General features: G+C 39.4%; 2 protein-coding genes across 4 annotated transcripts in view; both read left to right on the top strand.

Moving 5' to 3' along the window:
* The window catches only part of serpinb1 (serpin peptidase inhibitor, clade B (ovalbumin), member 1), a 35,739-nt gene extending 18,268 nt beyond the window's left edge, over positions 1 to 17,471 (top strand). Inside the window, exons 1-7 of one of the 2 annotated variants that reach the window (XM_028587111.1) lie at positions 12,027 to 12,282; positions 13,300 to 13,488; positions 15,026 to 15,163; positions 15,260 to 15,377; positions 15,475 to 15,617; positions 15,747 to 15,914; positions 16,242 to 17,471. In XM_028587111.1, coding sequence (XP_028442912.1) covers positions 12,115 to 12,282; positions 13,300 to 13,488; positions 15,026 to 15,163; positions 15,260 to 15,377; positions 15,475 to 15,617; positions 15,747 to 15,914; positions 16,242 to 16,649 — 1,332 coding nt within the window. In that variant the 5' untranslated portion in view covers positions 12,027 to 12,114 and the 3' untranslated portion in view covers positions 16,650 to 17,471. Of the gene's footprint in view, positions 1 to 12,026; positions 12,283 to 13,299; positions 13,489 to 15,025; positions 15,164 to 15,259; positions 15,378 to 15,474; positions 15,618 to 15,746; positions 15,915 to 16,241 lie in introns of those variants that run through there. The other variant, XM_028587110.1, reaches the window with a different exon arrangement.
* A 944-nt stretch (positions 17,472 to 18,415) lies between these two features.
* On the top strand, positions 18,416 to 22,688 carry LOC114561607 (GDP-L-fucose synthase). Of its 2 annotated transcripts, none has more exons than XM_028587675.1 (10): positions 18,416 to 18,836; positions 19,381 to 19,538; positions 19,656 to 19,770; positions 20,032 to 20,160; positions 20,248 to 20,321; positions 20,415 to 20,548; positions 20,878 to 21,009; positions 21,092 to 21,171; positions 21,343 to 21,442; positions 22,115 to 22,688. In XM_028587675.1, exons 2-10 carry the CDS (start codon positions 19,381 to 19,383, stop codon positions 22,168 to 22,170), a joined length of 978 nt encoding a protein of 325 aa, XP_028443476.1. In that variant the 5' UTR covers positions 18,416 to 18,836; the 3' UTR covers positions 22,171 to 22,688. The 2 variants fall into 2 exon arrangements, with proteins under 2 accessions (XP_028443476.1, XP_028443477.1); XM_028587676.1 differs by having other exon boundaries at positions 18,417 to 18,483.
* Positions 22,689 to 22,691: the final 3 nt, after the last annotated feature.

Below are 22,691 nucleotides of genomic sequence, written 5' to 3'. Positions count from 1 at the left end.
AGTGTCCAATGCAAATAGTTGGACGGAGGATGTTCCCTTGTGAAGGGGGCCAAATTGTTAACGAACCCGGGCGACCATGGAATTCTGCTGCATGTGCCATATCCAATACACACACATAAATAAACCCAAACAGAGGTTATATATGACTACATTAACTACAGGCTTATCAGAAAATGCACAGACCCTGCACGGTCATCACACTGGATCACACTACTTTTACACACACTGCTATAGTATGCACATATATACACACTCACACATTGGTGCCCTAATATTCGATACCCACAGCCCCTCCAATCAGTCACACTGGAAACAACTCTGCAACCTCTGCAGAAGTGTAACTGTAGAGCTTCCACTCAATGTGCTTTTCTATCTCGCCAAGAACAAAGCAGAGCCCTTATTTTAGTCCACAGCAGATAGAGTTGCAATCTGCTTTGCAACAAAATTGTGTATGAACCGGCATTGGACTCAGTAACCATATATAAAGCAAATTATTCTCCCACTTGTTTTTTTATTAGTTTGTTGAGCTAATAAATCATTGTGACACAACCCTGACAGTGTGATATAGGAGGTAGTTTTTGAAGATTTTATTTGTCCAAATAAATAATTTTGTTTACTATTTTATATTTAAAATAAATAAGAAATGTTTTTTTTTATTATTATTTCAAACCAAACTGTGGAGTACAATAAATGAGTGCCAGATAAATCAGTGTGCCGGGTGACTTGACGAGTGGCACCTTGCTCTCTCCGTGCGTAAGTGATACCACAGGAAAAGAGGTGTTAGAATTCAAAACATGGTCATTATGCAAGTTTAAGATTGCTTTGCATTTCTGAAGAATAACACAAAGAGTCAGGCCATAAATGTCAAACTATTCCAATTAGGGACAGTCAAGACAGTGAGTTGCAACAAAAGACTCACCCTTGGTAGTTGGGCACATTTGCAATAACCACAATCTTCTTTTCCTTTCCTCCCATGTCTCTCATGGGTGGGATGAAGGTTGTGCTCCAGGTTTCTTCTATTCCTCCACTGGTCTCCTGGTGCTGGATGCTCTTTTCCTCCCTACACACACCAGGGCAGCTAGGATGAATTGATCCAGCGTGACTGGCATACAGACTGATCAGGAGGGACAGCTCATTGGGAAGCTCTGGCTGCCTGTGGCTCTCTGCAGTGGGAGCCACAGACGCCCAGGGATAAGCACCAGAGGGGGCGGGTGAGGGAAAGAGAGGGTGTGTGGGAGGAGGAGGGGGGGGTCTGCTCTGGGACCCAGGGACCACAAGCAGGGACAGAGCAAAGGAAGTGTTCCAGGGAATGTGGCTTGTTATAATGGAATGAGTGGCATGCCAGAGTACCATGTGTCTCTGCAAGAGGAGGGATGATAGACTGAGAGAGAGAGATATACAGCATGGGGGACACAGGGGGGCTGAAGGAGCAAAGAAACAGAGTGGGGTTATAAAAAATACCCTCTTTGTTTGTTGTACTTTTTGTTTAAACCGCCAGTAACTGATTTTTTGGCCACTTCAAAGCAGTGGAAACCTGCTGTTAGCACATTATCGGCAAGGTTATTTGGGCTGCAGAGTCCGGTGATAATTACCTGCGGGTTCATCACTATGTGTGACAGCTTTTACATGTGCGTAGTCTTTTGAGCCATAGTCGATACAAATATATTGATTACAGCAGCTTTAATCTGTCTTTAATCTGTTTAACCAGGATGGAGGGACAAGTCTTGCAAATTAGTTTGGACTATAAATGCTATGATACATGGCATCAGTCTATTTAGAGAAGATTTTCTGCTAATGTATATTGCCCTACAAAATTCATCTAATAAAATAAAATAACAAATAAACCGTGTGTAACAGCACATAGTTAAACCAAAGGCTCATCTCACAGGGCACGCATACATACTGTACACGCAGCCATATTAGATAAGATTAACAAACACAAAGAACTTAGTTACTCTCTAACAGTCAAACTCACTTTTATTATGCTCATTAGACTTAGACTTAGAAAACTTTAATGTCCCCCTAAGTAACTTGAAATCCCCCAAATATTTTCATGAATCGAAAAGTTATATTCAATTAATGGATTAGGAGCCTGTGTGGAGTTACGGCGACAATAAACAAAATGTTGTAATGTAACGCGAGTTCCTTTCAAAGGATTGTCTCATTACCATCTGTTGTGTTTATCAGCATCATTTGTTGTTCTCCTGACCTTATCATTAGTGAGCTCATTCCTTAGCCTCCGTCACCCCTCTGTCGCCCTCATGTCTCTCTTCCTTCTCCCACTGTGCTAATTGGTGACACTCGCGCCAGTTGCTGTGGGGGTTTAACAGTGCTTTACGTCGGGCCAAAAGTGTCGCCCTGGGCCAAATGTTTGTATTCCACTTGCGCTATTTTTAGCTCACACTCAATTAGATTATCTTGGGACAATAGTTGTGTTTGGCACAGGAAATATGACAACTATTGTCACACTCTGTGTATGTCCCAAAAAAACAGTAACACTCAAAGCTAGAGCTTCCATTAACAGCTCCGTAAGTCACTTTGAGATAAGATAAAGTGTGCCAGACACTCTGTTTAACGACAGGAACAGCTGTGAATTCTGTATCTGTAAATAAAATGAAAAAGGAAAAAGAAAGCAAGCAAATTATAACGCAGTTAAAGAAACAGCTGCTGGCTGACCTGACCAACACCACCTGCTTTCACCCCCCACCCCCATAGTCTGCTTCAAACTGGGTCTTTCAAGGACCAGCATGTCTGCTTTTAACACTCAGCCACAAAGCATATTCATTTATACACACAGTAAATACCATGACATACCAAAAGACCATCAACTTCAAAAAAAAACTTGTGGAGAGGAAAATCTTCCTTTGATGATGTTAGGTAGATAGTCAGTGTTTTTCTGGTAAAAATTTATCAACTTCACATTTTAAATTTGACTTTATGAATGTGGATCAAGGCAAATAAGGCTGAAAAGTAGATGGCAATTTCATCTGCTCTTATTGTTATCTTTTTATCTTTTCAGTTTTGTGCAGAGTAAAGAAAATATTGGATTTTACTTATTACTTATCGAAAACCTTTTTACGCAATAGTAATAAAACAAAAATTCTTGTTTTGCATAACAGAAAGGCATTAAAAACTAACGCTACGACTGTCACGAAAAATAAAAGTGTCCATAATAAGAACTAGAGGAACACTCGGAGGAGACCTCCGCCAAGGCACCTCAAAATGTTAATGCAGTGTGAATTTTCCCAGTTGGGAACTAATTTTTCAGATTATTCTCTGCATGAATGCAGCACAAATGCCCTATCTGGCAATGTTAACAAAAATGTAATTTAATTTGTGTATCCGACCCGTGAATCGGATCGGCTCTAAATGTAATGGGTTCTTCCTTGGCCCATGCTACAAACCTTCCAACAAGTTTCATGGAAATCAGGCCAGTAGTTATCCCGTAATCCTGCTGACAGACAAATAAACAAACAGGCAAACTGAGCCGACAACAGACAATCTCATGAATCCAAAAATTCTTGCGATCACACATTGTATGATAGAGCCATTTAACACAGTTTCCAAGACAGTAAGTCATGAAGCAGACATGCTGGGTGACATGCGGCAAACAGTCAGGTGAAATTTAAGAGCTGCTTTTACTGCGAGGTATTTTCAGCCTAATATGCTGCGTAAACCGACCGGTATGGTAGCGGTAGAGTTTTAAAGATGTATCATATCACGATTTCTGCTAGGTTCACTGACATCGCATCCAGGCGCTGACTGCACTCAAGCTGCAAAACAAAAGATGCAGACTTTGGAGGCTGACGGTTGACACACTGTAAACTTCACACAGATTTCCAGAAGCTGCACTTAATCTTACCTGGAATCTCAATCAGGAGGGCAGATTCCTTGGTGATACCTGAGAAGGTCACAGCTGTGTGCGCACACAATGAGGCCGGCGTGCCAGCTGACCACCACGGTCGACCACAGAGGCTTCTTCCCTTGGCCGACAGAATTGAGGGCACCAGTGTTAGCCTTGACCTGAAGCGCATTAATGGAGGATGGGGATGGTTAACGCAGTACACTGACGTCATCTCATGTCTAGAAATCTGCAGCACATGTATGGTTCTTCTACTGCCTCGTTACAGTCCAGTGATGATGGCGTGGTAAATATATAGACTAGTAAACCAGGGACTCCAGCTGTTTCTCCATGTTGAATAGAGACAACAGCTGCTGTGCACACTCGTTGCTGAATTACTACATACAACTGTATTAGATAACTACATTTAAATGAATAAATTGGTATTTTGTTACTTTATATTGTAAACAAGACTGTCAGAGCGACTCCTGACATACAGCACCAGCCATTCAACTATAACATTAACAAGCAGTGGAGAACTTTGCAAATACAGCATGTCCACTTTACTTCTTTTTGCACATTGTCATGTTTTTTTTTTTAAATCCATAATGATTTTATTTCACGTGTACTGTGTGTTTTTATTCGTGAGCCATATTCAAGACAAATTTCCATCACTTTATGATGACAAATATAGATTTTCTGTATCTTAATTTGCTATTCAAACGTTTACCTGCTTTCACACTGCATAGAGCATGTGCAGGTCCTCTTTATTATAATTAGTTACTGTTTCTAAACCTCTGGGTCAAATCCTTATGTGGAATATATATACTTTTTACAGCTGACTTTTTTGCTGACTAATTATTGTATGTAAAGTCTGTTAACCTTGTTGTGGAAAATCTCTTCGAAAAACTCCAACCTCCACCTAGCTCCTTTCTTTTTTAATAATAGGACACTTAGGTGAGCATGGCTGCTTACTATACAGTCAACTTGACACCTTTGTAATTTCAGGAAAATTGGGCTAAACTTTGCAAGCCACTGCCTCACTGAATCACAGAAACTCACTGCACACATGCACACGTGTTCACTTTATTCTTGGACCAATCTGTGCTTTGCTGAATGATCCTTATGTATTTCACATCTACGCCGCTGACTGCTGATGGCCCAAGTTACCATCTAAGGTGTGTATTCTCTAGCAGCAACATCGGATATAATCCTGCAAATAAGAGCGTGTAATTACAAACAGGTTCGTTGACGGATGTCTAAGTGCTTAGCTCAATAGCTGGAGAAATCTGAGCAAACGCAGAAAGAGCTGGTACACGATGTTCAGCTTCTGTTGGTTCAGACTGAGCAGCTGAATCTCTCCAGAATCTGTATCATGTACGTAACACCTTATTTAATTGCATCTAAGGGGAGCTTTCACTAGAGTCATCCATTAAGCTGAGGTCAGTATTGTGAACATGCAGCTAAATTGGTATCTGGTGTTATGTCAGTCATATATATGTATTCAGTCAGATATAGAGACACCCACACACATTTTGTACTTGCAGATACAGACTTGCACTCACTGACCCGCCAATGCGTGAACAGTCACTGCACAAATGTAATAATAATATTTATTTTATTAATTAAATGACTCCATGTAATGTGACTGGGTGATGAACCAACAGAGGATTATCACCCGACTCTGCACCTCTACGGAGCTTTTCTTCCTCTTTTAGCTGATAGTTTTGGTTTCATTTCACTATTTACTGTATCGCTCAGTTTCAGCACCCAAATTTAGTTGTCAACCCCATATTTAGCAGCAGCAGGAAGTTGTTTTTTTGCAAACAAGCTCTGATAAACCTAATGTAGCCTACACTATAACTGCCTAGCAACAAACGGCAGACAGACAAAGTTAGAGACTAGCTGGTGAAGAAAGTAGAACAGTTAGCAGCTAAAGAGACAGATATTGTTAATTGCTTTCTTTCCCAGAGTCAGATGAGAAGATCTGACATGGCCTCGTGTCTGTGTATGAAGTAAGGCGATGGAGTCTGGACGTGGTTAACCTAGGTTAGCATAAAAACTAGACGCAGGGGAAAACAGCTACTCTGGCTACGTCCAATTTAAAGCTAGGTTAAACATGTCCTGACTAGGGTTGGTTACCGTTCACATTTTTATCGGTACCGGCACCTGAAATTCGGTTCCGGTACCCAACGATACCTTTTTTTGGTACTTTCCCTCTGTAATTACAAAAAAATTATTTCAGTTGTAAAAATAATTCCAAACTTATTTATCCTATTTACTTAGAACATTATGTTATTTATTTTGAATATTTTACACTCTAAAGAAATTAAACAAAGAAAAAAAATAAACCCCCTCCCTCTCTCCTCCCAAACCTGTCCCTACAACCTATTAAATTGAATAATTATTCATTTCTTACTCACTGTAACTTTTATTCTTGTATTTTTATATTATTCTTTTTTAGCCTGTTTTATTTTCATCATGGCGTTTTTAACTGCTCTTTAATGTTTCATGTAGCACTTTGAATTGCCTTGTTGCTGAAAGGTGCTGTAGAAATAAAGTTGCCTTGCCTTACACCCTCAGCCTGTCAGTCAGTCACCAGGGCACAGAATCCACTGTTGTGCCTGCTTGTTTCAGAGGAAGTATACCGTCAACAGCACCGCGACCGCTTTCGCCTCGCCATTAATATCATATCGCTTGAAAAATTGTAACCACACTTGAACCCACTTTATTGGCATGGCCGTGACTCACTGTGACTTCAACAAAAATGCAGAACCCACGTAGTTTGTTCGAGTTTACTTCGTCCGCACCTCTGCGTGTGTGTGTGTTTCGGAGCTCCGCTCTCTGTCAATATGCAGAGAGGACAGATAAGCTTGCGCTTGCAATTGGTACCATTTGATTTAGCGTGAATCGGTCCTCAGTAGTACCAACGTAATTCTGTTGGTACCCAAAAAACTACCGAGTTCGGTACCCAGCCCTAGTCCTGACTCAAGCACTATTATTAAATCTACAATCGATTGGTTTCTTTTGGCCACTTGCAGGAAGTAGAAACATCACTTTTTAAGTTGATATGGTAAACTTGTTAGAAAACAGTTGCTTGTTTACACATCCAGCTGTTACTGAGCAACCCAATCACTCATTTGGAGTCATGTATTTCTGACCATGTGGCAGAAGTCCAATATTCACTACTACAGTGATAGTCTTAGCTCAGTTGTTTTCGGTCTCCACACCAACTTGTGATGGGAATATATGGCTCTTTAGCAGCTAAATGCTCCACTATGTTTACCAGCTAGTTGCTAACTTTGCCTTTCTGCTGACCATGGGTTTTTAGAGCATTTACATTGAAACCAGCTGCCTGCTGTGGCCAAAAACAACGCTAGGAACGCGGTGAGAGTGAATCAGAACAGTAAAGTTGTGGCTAAAATAATGACCTGAAACTGAAACTCACTAATCTCGATGTCGATCTTCTTTATTTTACTTTCGAAAAAAGAAAGCAATTCTGCGCCTTTCCCAAACAATATTACGTCTCCTTTTATTTAGCTTCAAAAGGTAAAGTAAGGCCAGAGTAAGAGACCAGATAAAACTCTGTGACCTCTGGCTTCGCCCAAGAATTAATACTACCAAGGACGGCTCAGGGTTGGGATCAAGTTCTATTTGATGCCTCATAAACTCCTGTTCGGTACAGGTTAAGCTATTCAACCTTGACTTTAAACCGACATCCAACATTGTCGTGGAACAATCAACTCATCACAGTGCATCTGTTTACTCCTACATTTTTTTCCACAACACCACCTTATACAGACTTTTGTTTTTCCAGCTTAGGCCTCCTGTGTCACGGCTTCCGCAGCACAGCAAGCAGGCTTTAGGGGATACAGGCCTCTATTTGTTTTGTAATTTGTCCTGCTCGAAGGGACCATTTAAGCCATGGTCCCCGCAGAGTTTATAACTGTTAACTGCTGGTCTGTGGCATTAGAGTGTTGTTCATTTGCCTGCTGAAGGACAAAGGTAAAGTGAGTTGAAGAATGAAATACACACACACACACACACACACACACACACACACACTTCCCTCAGCCCCCGCCTGCTGGTGGCAAGCTGCTACTCTTTCAGAGGAGAAGTGCTTTGGTGTTGCTTTAAAGGCCGGGACACACAGGGCCGATAATTGGCCGTTGGACAGTCTGGCGAGGTCAGTGACTGGAGTCTGTTCGGTGTGTCCCGTGCCGTCGTCAGTCTGGGGGGTTGTCAGCGTTCATTTTGGCCGACCTGACGTGTTCAGTCGGCGGCAGGGCAGTCGGGACTCACCCAGAAATGGCGAGCGGAATGAGCGTGACGAGAGTCTCTCAAAATCTGACAAAAATCTTTTAAACTGACCTTTTTTGAGCTGAAATGAAGACAGATTCAGCAACTGCACGGAGAATTTCTCTCTTAAAATGTTCTCAGAAACATGTTTCAGTGAACTATTTTAGTACAATATGAGATCGTATTCTGAACGGCCGCCATGACAGTCTGGCTTTGAATTTCCAGAGAAAACAAACCCATGTGACGCGTTCGTCCAATCAGCTGCCTGTTTTCATTTCTTGGGCAACAATACAGAGTAGCGCCGCCTGCTGCTATGGAGACGTATTACGTTTCTCAAGTCGGTGTCGCCTCAGTGTGTCCCGAGGCAGTTTTTTGCATTTAGGGAACCCAACTGATCATCTCGACTGGCTTTTCTGTCGACGGTCGGCCGTCTGGCTGGTGTGTCCCGGTCTTAAGCCTTCTTAGAAATTAATGTGATCTCTGAGTTTCTCTGTTCATTTTTGTAATTATTTAAGCTTTTTTACTGTTAATCTTCCACATTCTGTAAGAAGGGATTTGGAATTTATGCAAAAATATACTTAAAAATACTTAACAGATGTTCAATTACCAATGATATATACATAATTTATGGTTCATATTTGTTATTTACCCCTGTCAGATCACATTTATAATCATATGATCATTTTCGTTTTTTGTGAGAAAACAAAGAAATTCAATAATAAAAAGGTAAAAAAAAAGATTGAACACCTACATTTAAATACACTATGTTCTTCACAGAAATGAGCCAAGGCCAATGAGTTTGAGTTAGAAGAAATAATAAATATAATCATTTTTCTTTTAGCAAACATTGAAAACGGGTCCCATAGACCCAAACACCATACAAGGGTTAAATTAGGAAACTTCTTTAACTTGAATGTAATTTAGTTTGGCAAAATGTACTTATTTAACACCGACGTATTGAGCATAACGGCATGGTTTGTTACAGGGGTAAAACATCTTCATCATCTATACTTACCATATTAAAGTATTGTTTTGGTATAATTATCATAATTGGCACATAATGCCAATAATAAATAAATAAATAATAAAAAAACTTGTGTAAGGAAGAAAGAGGGGAGGAGGGCTTCTATACTATAGGGTCAGGCTATAGGATGGTGGTTATGTAACAGAGAGGTCTGGAGTCCAAGGGTTCCCATGAATCAGAAATGTTATCATGTTTCAGTGGTTGCCAAGGCTATACTGTAAGCCTGCATGACGGGTGGAGACAAGATATAATCTCTATAGTAAATCACACAGACACACCTTTCAACACACAAAATGTTTCAAAAGAGCAACCTCTACTCTGCCTTGGCTCAAGCCCTTTTACTTAAAAAGTATTTATTCAAAATTCTACCTTGAGGTTGAGTATAGCGAGAAGTTAAAGTGATGTTCGACCACATGATTTGAATTATTCAAATAGGGTACATGTTTGTTCATCTCCGACGGTTTTCATTTGAAAATGAACAAAAATAAAATGCCTGGACATTCCCTTTCACTTGGCTCAGTATTCCAAGAAGTAACCCAGAGTATTTTTAGAATGACAGACTGTTTATGAAACTTGAAGACCCCAAAGTAAACCTCACATTCCAGAGTGTTGATGTAATCTCAATCAGTTTCTTTTTCAATCTTTTCTTGGTTTTTTTACAGGGTCCAAAAAGAGACGGATTATGTTACTATGCAAAATGTGTTGGAAAACGTCCGGCTTTAAGATCTGAGCAGAGGTGGAAGAAATACTGAGAGGTTTTACTTAAGTAAGAAGTAGAAGTAGAAGTACAAAAGTATTAGCAGTCCAAAAATGTACTTCAAGCCTCAAAAGTTAAAATAGGCTACTTATCAAGCAAAATGACCCACTTCAGAATAATATATATTATATTTTCACAATTATTATCATTGATGCATTCATGTAACAGTTTTCAAGCTTTAGCTGTTAAATGTAGGGCTAATTTTAACTACTTTATATACTGCTCGGTAGCTTAATCCATACTTGTATATAATAATGAATGTGTTGATTATGTTATGTATTAATAAGAAAAAAAAATTGCATGTAACTAGATGTCAGATATATGTAACTACAGATGTACAATATTTTCCTCTGAAATAAAGTAAAAGTATACAACCTACAATGTTAATACTCAAGTACAAGCCTTTTAAAATTGTATTTGAGTACAGTACTTGAATACTCTGTTTCATTCCACCACTGTATATGAGAAACATAAAATATGACACTTAAAATAAAATATTTCATAATTGTCACGATGACGGCAGCGGTGTACTGTTATTAATCATTTATTACAATTTTATTAAAACATAAGTGTAACAGGACATGACATGCAAGGCTTTTATATGACAAGATTTCACACATATAACACTTTTTAGATGTTTTTAAGGCTGATTCCAATATTTAAATAAAAATATTGTCTGTTTGGGGGCAAAAATGACTACCACCTAAATAAAGGGCTTGGCATTTCCACCATTAGGCTACAGAGCTCTATTAACTCTGTGTGCAATTGTCACTGTTTGTAAATATATCTTGAATGCATATATTTTTTTAATCAAATACATACAGTATATATACAGTACAGGCCAAAAGTTTGGACACACCTTCTCATTCAATGGGTTTCTTTATTTTCATGACTATTTACATTGTAGATTCTCACTGAAGACATCAAAACTATGAATGAACACATATGGAATTATGTACTTAACAAAAAAGTGTGAAATAACTGAAAACATGTCTTATATTTTAAATTCTTCAAAGTAGCCACCCTCTGCTTTTTTATTAATAAGGGAAATAATTCCACTAATTAACCCTGACAAAGCACACCTGTGAAGTGAAAACCATTTCAGGTGACTACCTCATGAAGCTCATTGAGAGAACACCAAGGGTTTGCAGAGTTAAAAAAAAGCAAAGGGTGGCTATTTTGAATAATCTAAAATATAAGACATGTTTTCTTTTTTTTTGTAATTTAAATTTTTTATTTGCAAACATTACAAATAACAGCTCATATGGTACAGTTAACAGAGGGCAAATAAGATGAAGAGGTCAGATAGTGAAATAACATAAGCCATGTTTTCAGTTATTTCACACTATTTTGTTAAGTACATAATTCCATATGTGTTTATTCATAGTTTTGATGCCTACATCTACAATGTAAATAGTCATGAAAATAAAAAGGAAACACATTGAATGAGAAGGTGTGTCCAAACCTTTGGCCTGTACTGTGTATATATATATATATATATATATATATATATATATATATATATATATATATATATATATATATATATATATATATTATTCTTATATTTTATTATATTGTCTTTTTATTTACTGATTTTCTTTCATTGCCTCTTAGAATTGTTATTATATATATTTTTTACTTTAATGTGTCCCTTACATTTGCTCCTTACTGTTTTTCAAATGAAGCCTCCCAGTATAAGCATTTTTACATATCTGTACAATAACCAGTGAGACATAAACATTTTGAATCTACTTGGCAGTGAAGAGAAAGCTTTGATCAAACATTTAGACTAATGTTGGGAGATAAGATTGAACTGTTAAATGCTTACAATTAAATGTGAAATGTTGTGGTTTTTAAATACTCTGAATAGTGAACAAAGTTTGGTGTGTGGCTAGACAGAAATGTGTGAGATGGGTGGGGTTCTGCTGGGGGGATCTAAACCCTGGTTACGGCCCTGACTCCATCCAGGCGCAGTCATCGGATAGCAAAAAAAAAACAACAACAACAAACATAATAATTTCGATATTAAAAGTGGTTTAAGAACTGGTGTAAAGGTTGTTCAAACTTGTCCACCGCGCTGAGTATATGGATATAAGGCATGTATTTGTCACCAGTCAGTGACTTATCGCCCAGTCACGCGTCCCACCCACCCAACACACACACACACACCACTGTTTGTGTTCAGTATAAATGAGTAGCGGTGGACTTCTGGGTTCAACCACTGCCACTGCACTTTGTGGTATCTCTGTTTCTAGGGGATTTTTTCGGACTTTTGCGTGTTTTTACGTTTTGCTTTCACTTTTCCACACGTTAAGTGCGTGCGAGCAGAGCGTGCCTCAGTCGTTGCGGGACCATCAGGTAATGTAACTAACAACGTTAGCTAATAGGCCTGAAACACACACACACGGACTGTATTATCATGTAGCTTTATCCTCCTGACAACTACGGTTCTTTGCGTAGTTCACACCAGCTTGTGTGGCCAGTGTGCTATTTAAAGATGGTCGTGTGCACTGGCTGGGGGCTTATTTCCGGGTATCCGACCGTGTGAAAACTGCCACTTTCTAGTCAGAGACTATAGCCTACAACACAAAACAAAAAACCCATTTTGTGTCAACTTTATTAATAAATGCGTTCCGATTTTGTGAAACTGGCCGGTTAAAAAAAAGTTCAATACCTGAATCATGTTTTGAATCACCTGGTATGAACTCGCAAAAAATGCTGAATTCCCTTCAAATATATCTTAAACCTAGTGGTTAAACCGTGGTGCTGGTGGTGGGTGTAAAATCACAGTGTCAGATGGTCATTCAGGTGACCACAATGCCAATATGCTATAGATAATGTGCAAATATAGATAATTCAAATGATTTTAGGGGAAAATGGTGTCAAAATCACCACATAGGCTACATTTAATTGGTACATAAACAAAAGGGTGGGGAAGCTTTATGGATATGTATTGAATAATTTGTTTTCTAAAAGCATATTTCAGTTTTCCTTTTTTCTATAGGTATTGATATGTGTGAGGCTTTCACAGGTTACACCTTACTTGCAACAAAACTTTGCAGATAATGTTTTGCATTTTGCCTTTATATTATGTTAACAATAAATATGGAGGGATGGAGAAGGAGATCACATGCAACCATGGTAAACAGGTGAACAATCATTTATCCCTTAATCCATTAGTTTTAAGGATTGTAAAGCCTCTCTTTCCTGGTGGGTGTTTTCAATTGTGTATGACGACAAATGTATTAAGGTTACAGTTTGTTTCAGTTCGACACCAATTATGAAATATAATTTTGGTGCATTTCTGTTAACATGAAAATCTATCCTAAAATGTATTTTACAAAATGGACTTATATACCGATTTCCTCATTACAGGAAAACCGTACATCATCAGTCATGGCCGCCATCAGCAGCTCAAACACAGGTTTTGCCTTGGAGCTGCTCCGCACTCTGAGCCAAGCAAATCCCACCGGGAACATCTTCGTCTCCCCGCTGAGCATCAGCTCGGCTCTGGCTATGGTTTACCTGGGGGCTGAAGGAGACACTGCTGCTCAGATGGCACAGGTCAGCACACTGTCTCTCTGTTACATGCACCTCCGCCTCCACTTCTAGCCCAGTTATAAAAAGTAATGAACATTACAAAATGCAGTCGACCGGGCCTAAACATTTTGTGAGATCTGAAGTTCAGGCTGTTGGCCAAGGTGTGTATTGTATGCAAAGAATGAAAGGTGTGTCTTCAGACAGGCAACGTTTTATTACACCTGTACTTTGACCTCGATAAGCACCTCTGAAATGAGTAACGTACTGTTTGCTTAAAAGCAGAAGGTTATAAAAACTGGAAGTTGAACAAAGAGTTGCTGTTTCAGTTCATAAAACCTGTTTGCTACTTAAGTACAGTAAATCCTTTTGTTATTTGTATTTTATTTTGATTAATGACCTCTGTAATGGAAATGTGTTCCCTTTTGCCAAAATGGCAAACCTTCATCTGCAGTGGTTCAGCAGGTTGATGATGGATAATGACTCAATACTCAAAACATTAGCAAACGCAGCCTCCACTCCTCTGGGAAGTCTTTCCACCAGACTTTAAAACCTGGCCGCAAAGTTTTGATCCTATTTACAAGAGCATGAGTGAGTTTGGCTGCGGATGTTGGGCGAATAGGCCTGGCTCCTAGTCCGCATTATAGCTCATCCCGAAGGTGTGGGATGGGGTTGAGGTCGGGGCTCCGTGCACGCCAGGCAAGTTATTTCACACCAAATTAGGAAAATAATTTCTTTATAGTTCTGGTTTAGTGCAGGGAGGACAGGAAATAGCCTTCCCCAAACTGTTGACACAAAGTTGGAATTGTATACTTTAGCATTAAGCTTTCCCTTATTTAAAACTAAGTGATCTAGCTCATACCATTAAAAAACAGCCCTAGATCCAAAGTGCACAAAAGTACACACAAGTACAGGGCATGCCTGTCTGCATACATTTGGCCTTATAATCTATAATATGTAGAGCAGGCACATACATTTAACAATATTAAAACAACAGACATGACTAAACATTAGAGTTACAAGCAACTAAAAGGCACATAGAGAATATCTATTATTAAGCTTATATACAGTGTAGCAGCCATGGGAAGCAACACATAGGACTACACATCATGGACAGCATAGATGCTTGTCAATATTACGCATCATATAACCTGCAAATGTATCACTAAGTTGAGGATCTTTTTATTTATTTTTTTTTTTTAAGATTATTTTTTGGGGCTTTTCCCTTTTTATTTTGGAAGTGGATAGACATGAAAGGTGGAGAGAGATGGGGGATGACACGCAGCAAAGGGCTGCAGGTCAGGTTCAAACCCTGCACCGCTGCAGGACTCAGCCAACATGGGGCGAACGCTCTTACTGGGTGAGCTAGAGGCCACCCTGGGGTTCATTTTTAAATATTGTGTTGCCACTCTCCACTAACCACATTTTTAAAATTTCTAGCAGAAGTCTTACAAGCTGTAAAGGTATCATAGCTCATAGAACAGTGTAATATTCTTATATTTTCACTACCTGCAACAAGTTTTTGATCCCAAAATAAAGTGTGTCGTTCCAAATGTGCACACAGGCCCTCTCATTCACCTCTGGTGAAGACGTCCACACAGACTTCCAGACACTGAACGCTGACATCAACTCGCCATCTGCATCATACATCCTGAAACTAGCCAACCGTCTCTATGGAGAAACTTCCGCCAACTTCCTCCCGGTGAGTTTTCGGTGTTCACTCATCACAGAAGACCCTATTATTGAATCAATAACTTTATAATGACTGAATTCATAAGACGTTATCCACTCTCTGCAGCAATTCCTCAACGCCACGCAGAAACACTACCAGGCAGACCTGAAGGCTGTGGATTTCATCGGGGCTTCAGAGGCGTGCAGAGCGGAGATCAACAGCTGGGTCGAGCAGCAGACAGAAAGTGAGTAATCCTAATTGGACCAGCGACAGCGACCATTTGATAGGGTCTTCTGTGAATCAGTGTTAAACGGTTGCTTTGTCTGTGTATTCCCCTTCAGATAAGATCAAAGATCTCCTGAAGCCAGGAACAGTCGGCCCTATGACAAGATTGGCTCTGGTTAACGCTATCTACTTCAAGGGCAACTGGATGAATCGCTTTGATGTGGCAAACACCAAAGAGATGACCTTTAAAGTCAACCAGGTGAAGTTTGCAGCATAAATACATGAACACTAGATACAGGAAACCATTTAACAAATGAGGAAAACTACACTAAATTCAGACTTTCTAACGTGTTCAGATCATCTTTGATTTTTGTTTCTTGCACATCAGAATGAGGCCAAGCCGGTCCAGATGATGTACCAGATGAAGAAGCTGCCCTACAACTACATTCCTGAGCTCGGTCTGCAGATCCTGGAGCTGCCGTACGTGGATGAGGAGCTCAGCATGTTCATCCTGCTGCCTGAGGAGTCCGTGGAAGGCTCTGATCCTCTGCTGAAGGTACACAGCCCAGAAGCAACGAACTAGGCTTGCAAAGGAATGTAATAGAAGCTGCTGTGATGCATACATTATGATCCATTTGCACTATTCGAAAAGTATAGAATCCATGTAACTAATACACAGAATAATAACTCTGAAATGACCCATGGTTTTGCATCTCGCAAAAGAGATCTTGATCTCAATGTAATACAATTGTGTGTGTGTGTGTGTGTGTGTGTGTGTGTGTGTGTGTGTGTGTGTGTGTGTGTGTGTGTGTGTGTGTGTGTGTGTGTGTGTGTGTGTGTGTGTGTGTGTGTGTGTGTGTGTGTGTGTGTGTGTGTGTCCCAGCTGGAGACCGAGCTAACGAGGGAGAAGCTGGACGAATGGACCAACAGGGACAACATGGACGTCCACTCAGAAGTCCTGGTTCACCTGCCCAAGTTCAAGCTGGAGGAAGACTACGAGCTGAACGACGCTCTGTCCAAACTGGGCATGACAGACGTGTTCTGTGGGGCGAAGGCCGATTTGTCCGGCATGAACGGCGAACGAGGACTCTTCCTGTCTACGGTGGCCCACAAGGCCTTTGTGGAAGTGAACGAGGAGGGGACGGAGGCGGCTGCAGCCACAGCAGGCATGATAGCATTCTGTATGTTGAGGGAGGAACACTTCACAGCGGACCACCCCTTCCTCTTCTTCATCAGGCACAATAAGACCAAGTCCATCCTCTTCCTCGGTCGGTTGTCGTCTCCTCAGTAGACAGAACCGGCAGAGGAAGATGTTGGGCCAATTCAAATAAAAAATTAGCAAAATCCTTAAAATGAAAGCTTAATTTTCTGTGATGTTTTGCCAATTGAAGAACTGCATTCTTTGTTTGCATTTGCACTGAAATCATAGATGTAGCTATTGGAATTTCAGTGTTTTTGGTTGAATTAATGCGTTATAATAGTGAATTGAATCTAATTGAAATAAAACAAAAGACGTTTGGGTTTTAAAGTGACTACATTGTTAAAATGGAGACAATCAGAGTTTTTATAGGGACTTTTTCTTCAGTTGACAGAAGTTCTAATGAAATGTGTTCACGGTGAGGTCTGTGGATTATCCAGAGGAAGTTGGTCAGTTTCTTGAAAAACAAATGGAGCACATTTACGGCAGTGAAAGACAAGGTGGAAGGAAAAAACGGAAAAAAAAGTATTTGTGATTTGGCTAAACTGATCATTTTTGTTGTTAACAGAATGAACACCACATCAAAACTTGAAATGGATTTAAAGTTTCTCAATCTTAATAAAAATAGTACTAAGATTTGTATATTTAAACAAACTGACCTATTGGACGATGTTCCCGGTGTGATCAAAATCCACCGTTTGTTAACATAGCACAAAAAGTCGCTTTTATATCTTTTTTTTTTTTTTCTTCTCATGTTACAATAAGTCAATATATGATCCAGCTTTTTAAAGTGAGCTGCTGTTCTCTTAAGGGGCGTCCCTCAGACATTAAGAGTTACGAACTGCTGACCTTTAGAGGTGAGAACAGGTCATTGCACCATGTTTTGAGGAATAAAATGTTTAAATCCGGCTATGAATGATATATGAACAATGCTCTCTGTAAAAAATATTCTGAATATAAATATGAATGAAACTGAAAGGTTTGGTGTATGTAAGTACTAGTGGAGATGTATGGCTCATGAGAAAACAAACTAATTCTGAGATGTGTTTTATAACATTTCATAGGCCTTTTTTACCAAGATAGTTTTGTCTGGATTTGGTAGTGTGTGTAGGTGTTTTAAAAGTAGTAATACCATAGTGTAAAAACCATAGAAATAGATTTTTCTGTTACAAGTAAAAAACTGCATTCTAAATGTTACTTGATTATAAGTACAAAAGTATTAGCATCAAAAGTACCAAAAGTAAAAGTAGCCTACTTATAATGCAGAATGGCCCATTTCAGATTAAAATTATATCATTGGATTATAAATAGTGATTAATTACAAGCATAAAGTAGATCTAATGTAAACTGGTATAGTAGTATAGAATAATAGATCATAATTAATTAGTTGATTGTATTGTAACTATAGGCCCTAATAATCTAAATCAGGATTAAAGTTATCAAATATATGTAGTGGAGTCAAAAGTACAATATTTGCCTCTGATATGGATAGGAATAAAAGTAAAGAGTATCATAAAATGGACATACATATACAAGTACCTCAAAATTATGTTTTGCTGACAGACAATGAAGTTGTGTACAGTCAACAACTGTTGTTAGTATGAGCAGATAAGAAAACTGCAGGTCTTGCGGTCTTGCAGCGTGAAAGAAAAACCGGAAAGCGTATATTCATATAAAAGTAAAAGTAAAAATCTTATCAAAACAATCAAAATACTGTAAGAAAAATAGTAGTATGAAAAACATGTATGTTTAATATCGTTCCACGTTGAGAATAATTCTAGCGCTTCAGGGTGTCTATTTGAGGCACGAAAACGACCCGGCTGTTCATCAATACAACTTTATTTTGAAGGTTATAACCGGAATCCGAGTTCTACATTCTATCTGGCTCTCTAGTTTGCTGAACATGTAGCTAGTTTACAGCTAACGGGTGAGAACCAACTACTTACCGTTATTTGTTAAGCTTGGAGTTAACGTTGTTTTACTGCTCTAGAAGGGAAGCGTACTTCTAATTTATTAGAAGTTATACAATTTACTTGCGACAGAGTTACATTAAGTCACATGCATGTTTAGTTAGTTTATGTGGCGTCATTAGTATAACACTCGCTGAAAGGAATTAATGTTGGTTTTAGCATAGCTAACATCAACTTTGGCTAATACCGTTAGCTAGCTTGTCTGGCTGGCATTTGCACAACACGGTTCTGTACAGTGGTCACCTCTAATGAGCAGGTAACAACAAACAAGTTGGCCTTGGGATTTCGGCTACGTCACCCGAAAATAGAGGTAAGCTAGTTAACCAACGTTAAGTTAGCTATAGTTACCGTTAGCTAGTTAACTATATAGGGTTTCTAATGTGAATTTGGCTTTATCAGAATCATCTTTATTGGTCAAGTAACGTTATGTTTGCACATACAAGGAGTTTGATTTTTGCATTGCTCTTATACCTGACGTTAAACAGAAAACAATCACAACCACACGAATAACATGTCTATATACAAGTTAAGTGTTTCTGTAAGTTGTAAACAACTTTCAGTTTGCTGTCAAAGGCTCTTTTCAATTGCTCTCTGTTTGTTTTGTTTGATAGCTAATCAAACGTCTTGCTTGGGGATTGTAAAGAATATATGTATATCCTCTGCACTCAACTGTTGCATGATGTAGCATTTACCTGACCCAACGCACCCACCTGTAGACACTATCAGGGAGCCATCAGTGCCATATTACTTGCTCCTTTTGTGAAACGAAATATAGCCTCACTATCATATTCAAACACTCCTATCTTGTTTTGTTTGTATTGTACTTGTGACCCATTACATCTTTTTGTGTCTAGATGAGCTGTCAGGTTGATCACACCCCTCCATTGAGGGTGTTGGTGACGGGAGGATCCGGCTTGGTGGGCAGGGCTATACAGCATGTGGTGAAAGAGGAGGGGGGAGCCAAGGAAGGGGAAGAATGGATATTTCTCTCCTCCAAAGATGCCAACCTCACGTGAGCGCATACTTTCTCTAGCTACTGCAAACACGTTTATTTGGTGCTACTAATGCACACAATTTGGAGACTGTCTCTGCACCTTCAGCATTCTGTGTTATTGTGGCATCTCCTCAGGAACATGGAGGAGACACGGGCAGTGTTTGAAAAATATCAGCCGACCCACGTCATTCATCTGGCTGCTATGGTTGGGGGGCTTTTCAAGAACATGAAGTACAACCTGGACTTTTGGGTATGAGAAAGTCACGCTTCTGCTATCACTGCTAATTGTATGTGTGCTTCTATCTTTTTTATTATTATTAGTTTTTATCTTGTTTTTATTAATTGGACTGACTGACACCATCATAATTCCGTTGTGTTCATACAATGAAAATAAAGTATCTTGAATCTAATAAATTAGCACATATGTTTGAAAAGGTTGTTGGCTATGTGTTAAAACTAAGAAGACTTTGTTGGGTAATAGAATAATGAATGCTGAATCTGTCCCCTCCAGAGAAACAATGTCTACATCAACGATAACGTGCTGCAGGCAGCACATGAAGTTGGCGCGGTCAAGGTTGTTTCCTGCCTGTCCACCTGCATCTTTCCGGATAAAACCACCTACCCTATTGACGAGACCATGGTAAAAGGCCCCTATGTGTGCTCTTAGCTGGCAAGTATCGGCACATTTGTAAATGGCAACTAACTTTACTTTACATCTTTGCACAAGATCCATAACGGTCCACCTCATGAGTCAAACTTCGGCTATGCCTATGCAAAGAGAATGATTGATGTTCACAACAGGTGGGAACTCCGTTGTTGGTTTTGCATGTTTAGTACATTTACACTGTCACATACAATAAGAATTGTCTGTAAAACTGTTTGTATGTTTCACAGGGCATATTTCCAGCAGCATGGGAGTTGCTATACAGCTGTGATTCCCACTAATGTGTTTGGTCCCCATGACAACTTCAGCATTGAGGACGGTCATGTGCTGCCAGGCCTAATTCACAAAGCTTACATTGCTCAAAGTAAGTGTATTAATGCTCTTTTATTTTTTTTAAATTTTTTTTCTTTCTTCACTTTAAAATGTCTACCTCACTGTGATCTTAGATCAGTAATAAGAACTACACATCACTACTATCAGAGGAGACTTTAGGTGTCTTAAGGTGTCAGTAAACCTTACTACTTACGTTTACTAAGTTGTGTTGTTACCATTTATTTAATGACTGTGACTGAAGAACAATATTTAATATGAGATTAGTAACAGCGCTGATGTCAATCCCATTCATTGAACTTGTAGGGCATTGGGGATACATGAAGTCATATAAATTGTGTACTCATTTGTGTTTATGATTAGAGGAGGGGAAGCCCCTTGTGGTCTGGGGCTCCGGCACTCCCAGAAGACAGTTCATCTACTCTTTAGACCTGGCTCGTCTCTTCCTGTGGGTCTTGAGAGAGTATTCAGAGGTCGATCCAATCATTCTCTCTGGTAAGTCCTTATACACAGCATATCGATAGTGAAAGGTGAATTCAATCCGTAGTAAAACCTGTGTTGTGTCTGCTGGTTCCAGTTGGAGAGGAGGATGAAGTGTCCATCAAAGAAGCTGCAGAAGCAGTTGTGCAAGCACTGGACTTTAAAGGAGAAGTGGTGGTATCCTTGTGATCATGCTAAGTTAATCAATGTCATCACAGCAAGTTTTTATTGGTTTAAAATATACAGTCCATGTTCCAGATTTGAGGCGACTCAACACGGTGAACCTTCCTCTAGAATCATATTTCTAACCATCAGTTCCACGTAGTTTCCTTGACCTTTGACCTCCAGTTTGATACCAGTAAAGCAGACGGCCAGTTCAAAAAGACAGCCAGCAATGCAAAGCTTCACCGCTACCTGCCAGACTTCACCTTCACACCCTTCAAACAAGGTGGGACTGACTAATTGTGTGTGCGTGTGTGCGTGTAATGGCGAGATGAAGCAATAAAGATTTCTAGCAAATTAGTTCCCAAAGGTTTAATTTCTTGAGATACCACCTGCTGGTCAAAGAGAGTAAAACAGGCAGATATATTACAGATGATCTACAGTATGTGATCTGTGATACACCGTATTTTGTGGCAGTAAAGACATGAAAATAACGAAGAAGAAAAATCTATTTCCACTTAATCCATTTATATCAATATAGTGTGTATTTTCTGAAGTTATAAGGATCGTATAACATAACTGTATAATTAACGGATTGCCTTGAGAGGAATGTGGCTATCAAACGTGTGTAAATCAATCCTTTTGGTCATAATATAATAATGACAGGCCAGGAGGGCCAATTTAAGTATTCTAAAACTGGAAAGTGGCAGTGGTTTAACCGGGCAGAGGGCAGTGAATGTGCTCGTGAAGATCATGGGTGTATAATAAAACCATGTAGATTCAAACCACTTCCCAAAACCAGTCATGGACGGGCAGCGAGGCTTCGCATGTCATCAATAAAGTAATTTGTCCAAAAGTGTGTGTCTGTGTGTGTAAATACTTGGTAAAAATGAAAAGAAGTATGTTTTGACTACATCTGCTGCCTGTCTTCACTTATTCTTCTTGTTTTAACTAACAGCTTTAAAGGAAACCTGTGATTGGTTTGTTGCCAACTATGACGCAGCCAGGAAGTGAACGCTCTGCCAATCAATTTGGTACAAAGTCTGTCGATCAATGACCCGCTCTGTTGGAAGAGGAGGTGGTGACGGCAAAGGTGGAGAGGGCTGGAAGAAAACAAGGTGGCTCATGTGCAAAGGTAGATGGATGTGACTGAATTGTGTGTTCTCAGTGAGCTAGACTAAATATACTCAGCAAAACAAAGAAACGTTCTGTCACTTTCAACTGCTTTTTATATTTTAAACAAACTTAACATATGCAAATATTTGTATGCGCATTAAAAGATCGAACAACTAAGGCCTAAACTGAACAATTTTCACAGACAGGTGACTGACAGAAATGGAATAATGTCCCTGAGAAAGGGGGAGGGAGGGCTACTAAATCAAAAGTAGCCCTCAGTATCTGGTGTGGCCACCAGCTTTATTAAGTACTGCAGTGCATCTCCTCCTCATGCACTGCACCAGACTAGCCAGTTCTTTTTTTTTTTTTTAAGATTATTCTTTGGGGGCTTTTCCCTTTTTATTTTGAAAGTGGATAGA

Source organism: Perca flavescens, chromosome 9 (assembly GCF_004354835.1).
Source record: "Perca flavescens isolate YP-PL-M2 chromosome 9, PFLA_1.0, whole genome shotgun sequence".
NCBI lineage: Eukaryota > Metazoa > Chordata > Actinopteri > Perciformes > Percidae > Perca > Perca flavescens.
The sequence above is the reverse complement of the archived record's forward strand: the minus strand, read 5'-3'. Positions and strand labels throughout refer to the sequence as shown.

Bases quoted from the DNA above. Each gene is read 5' to 3' on its own strand.
- LOC114561607 (XM_028587675.1), top strand. From the start codon at position 19,381: ATGAGCTGTCAGGTTGATCACACCCCTCCATTGAGGGTGTTGGTGACG. The intron at 19,539-19,655 runs GTGAGCGCATAC...GCATCTCCTCAG, and splicing joins TCCAAAGATGCCAACCTCAC to GAACATGGAGGAGACACGGG. The intron at 20,322-20,414 runs GTGGGAACTCCG...TATGTTTCACAG, and splicing joins ATGATTGATGTTCACAACAG to GGCATATTTCCAGCAGCATG.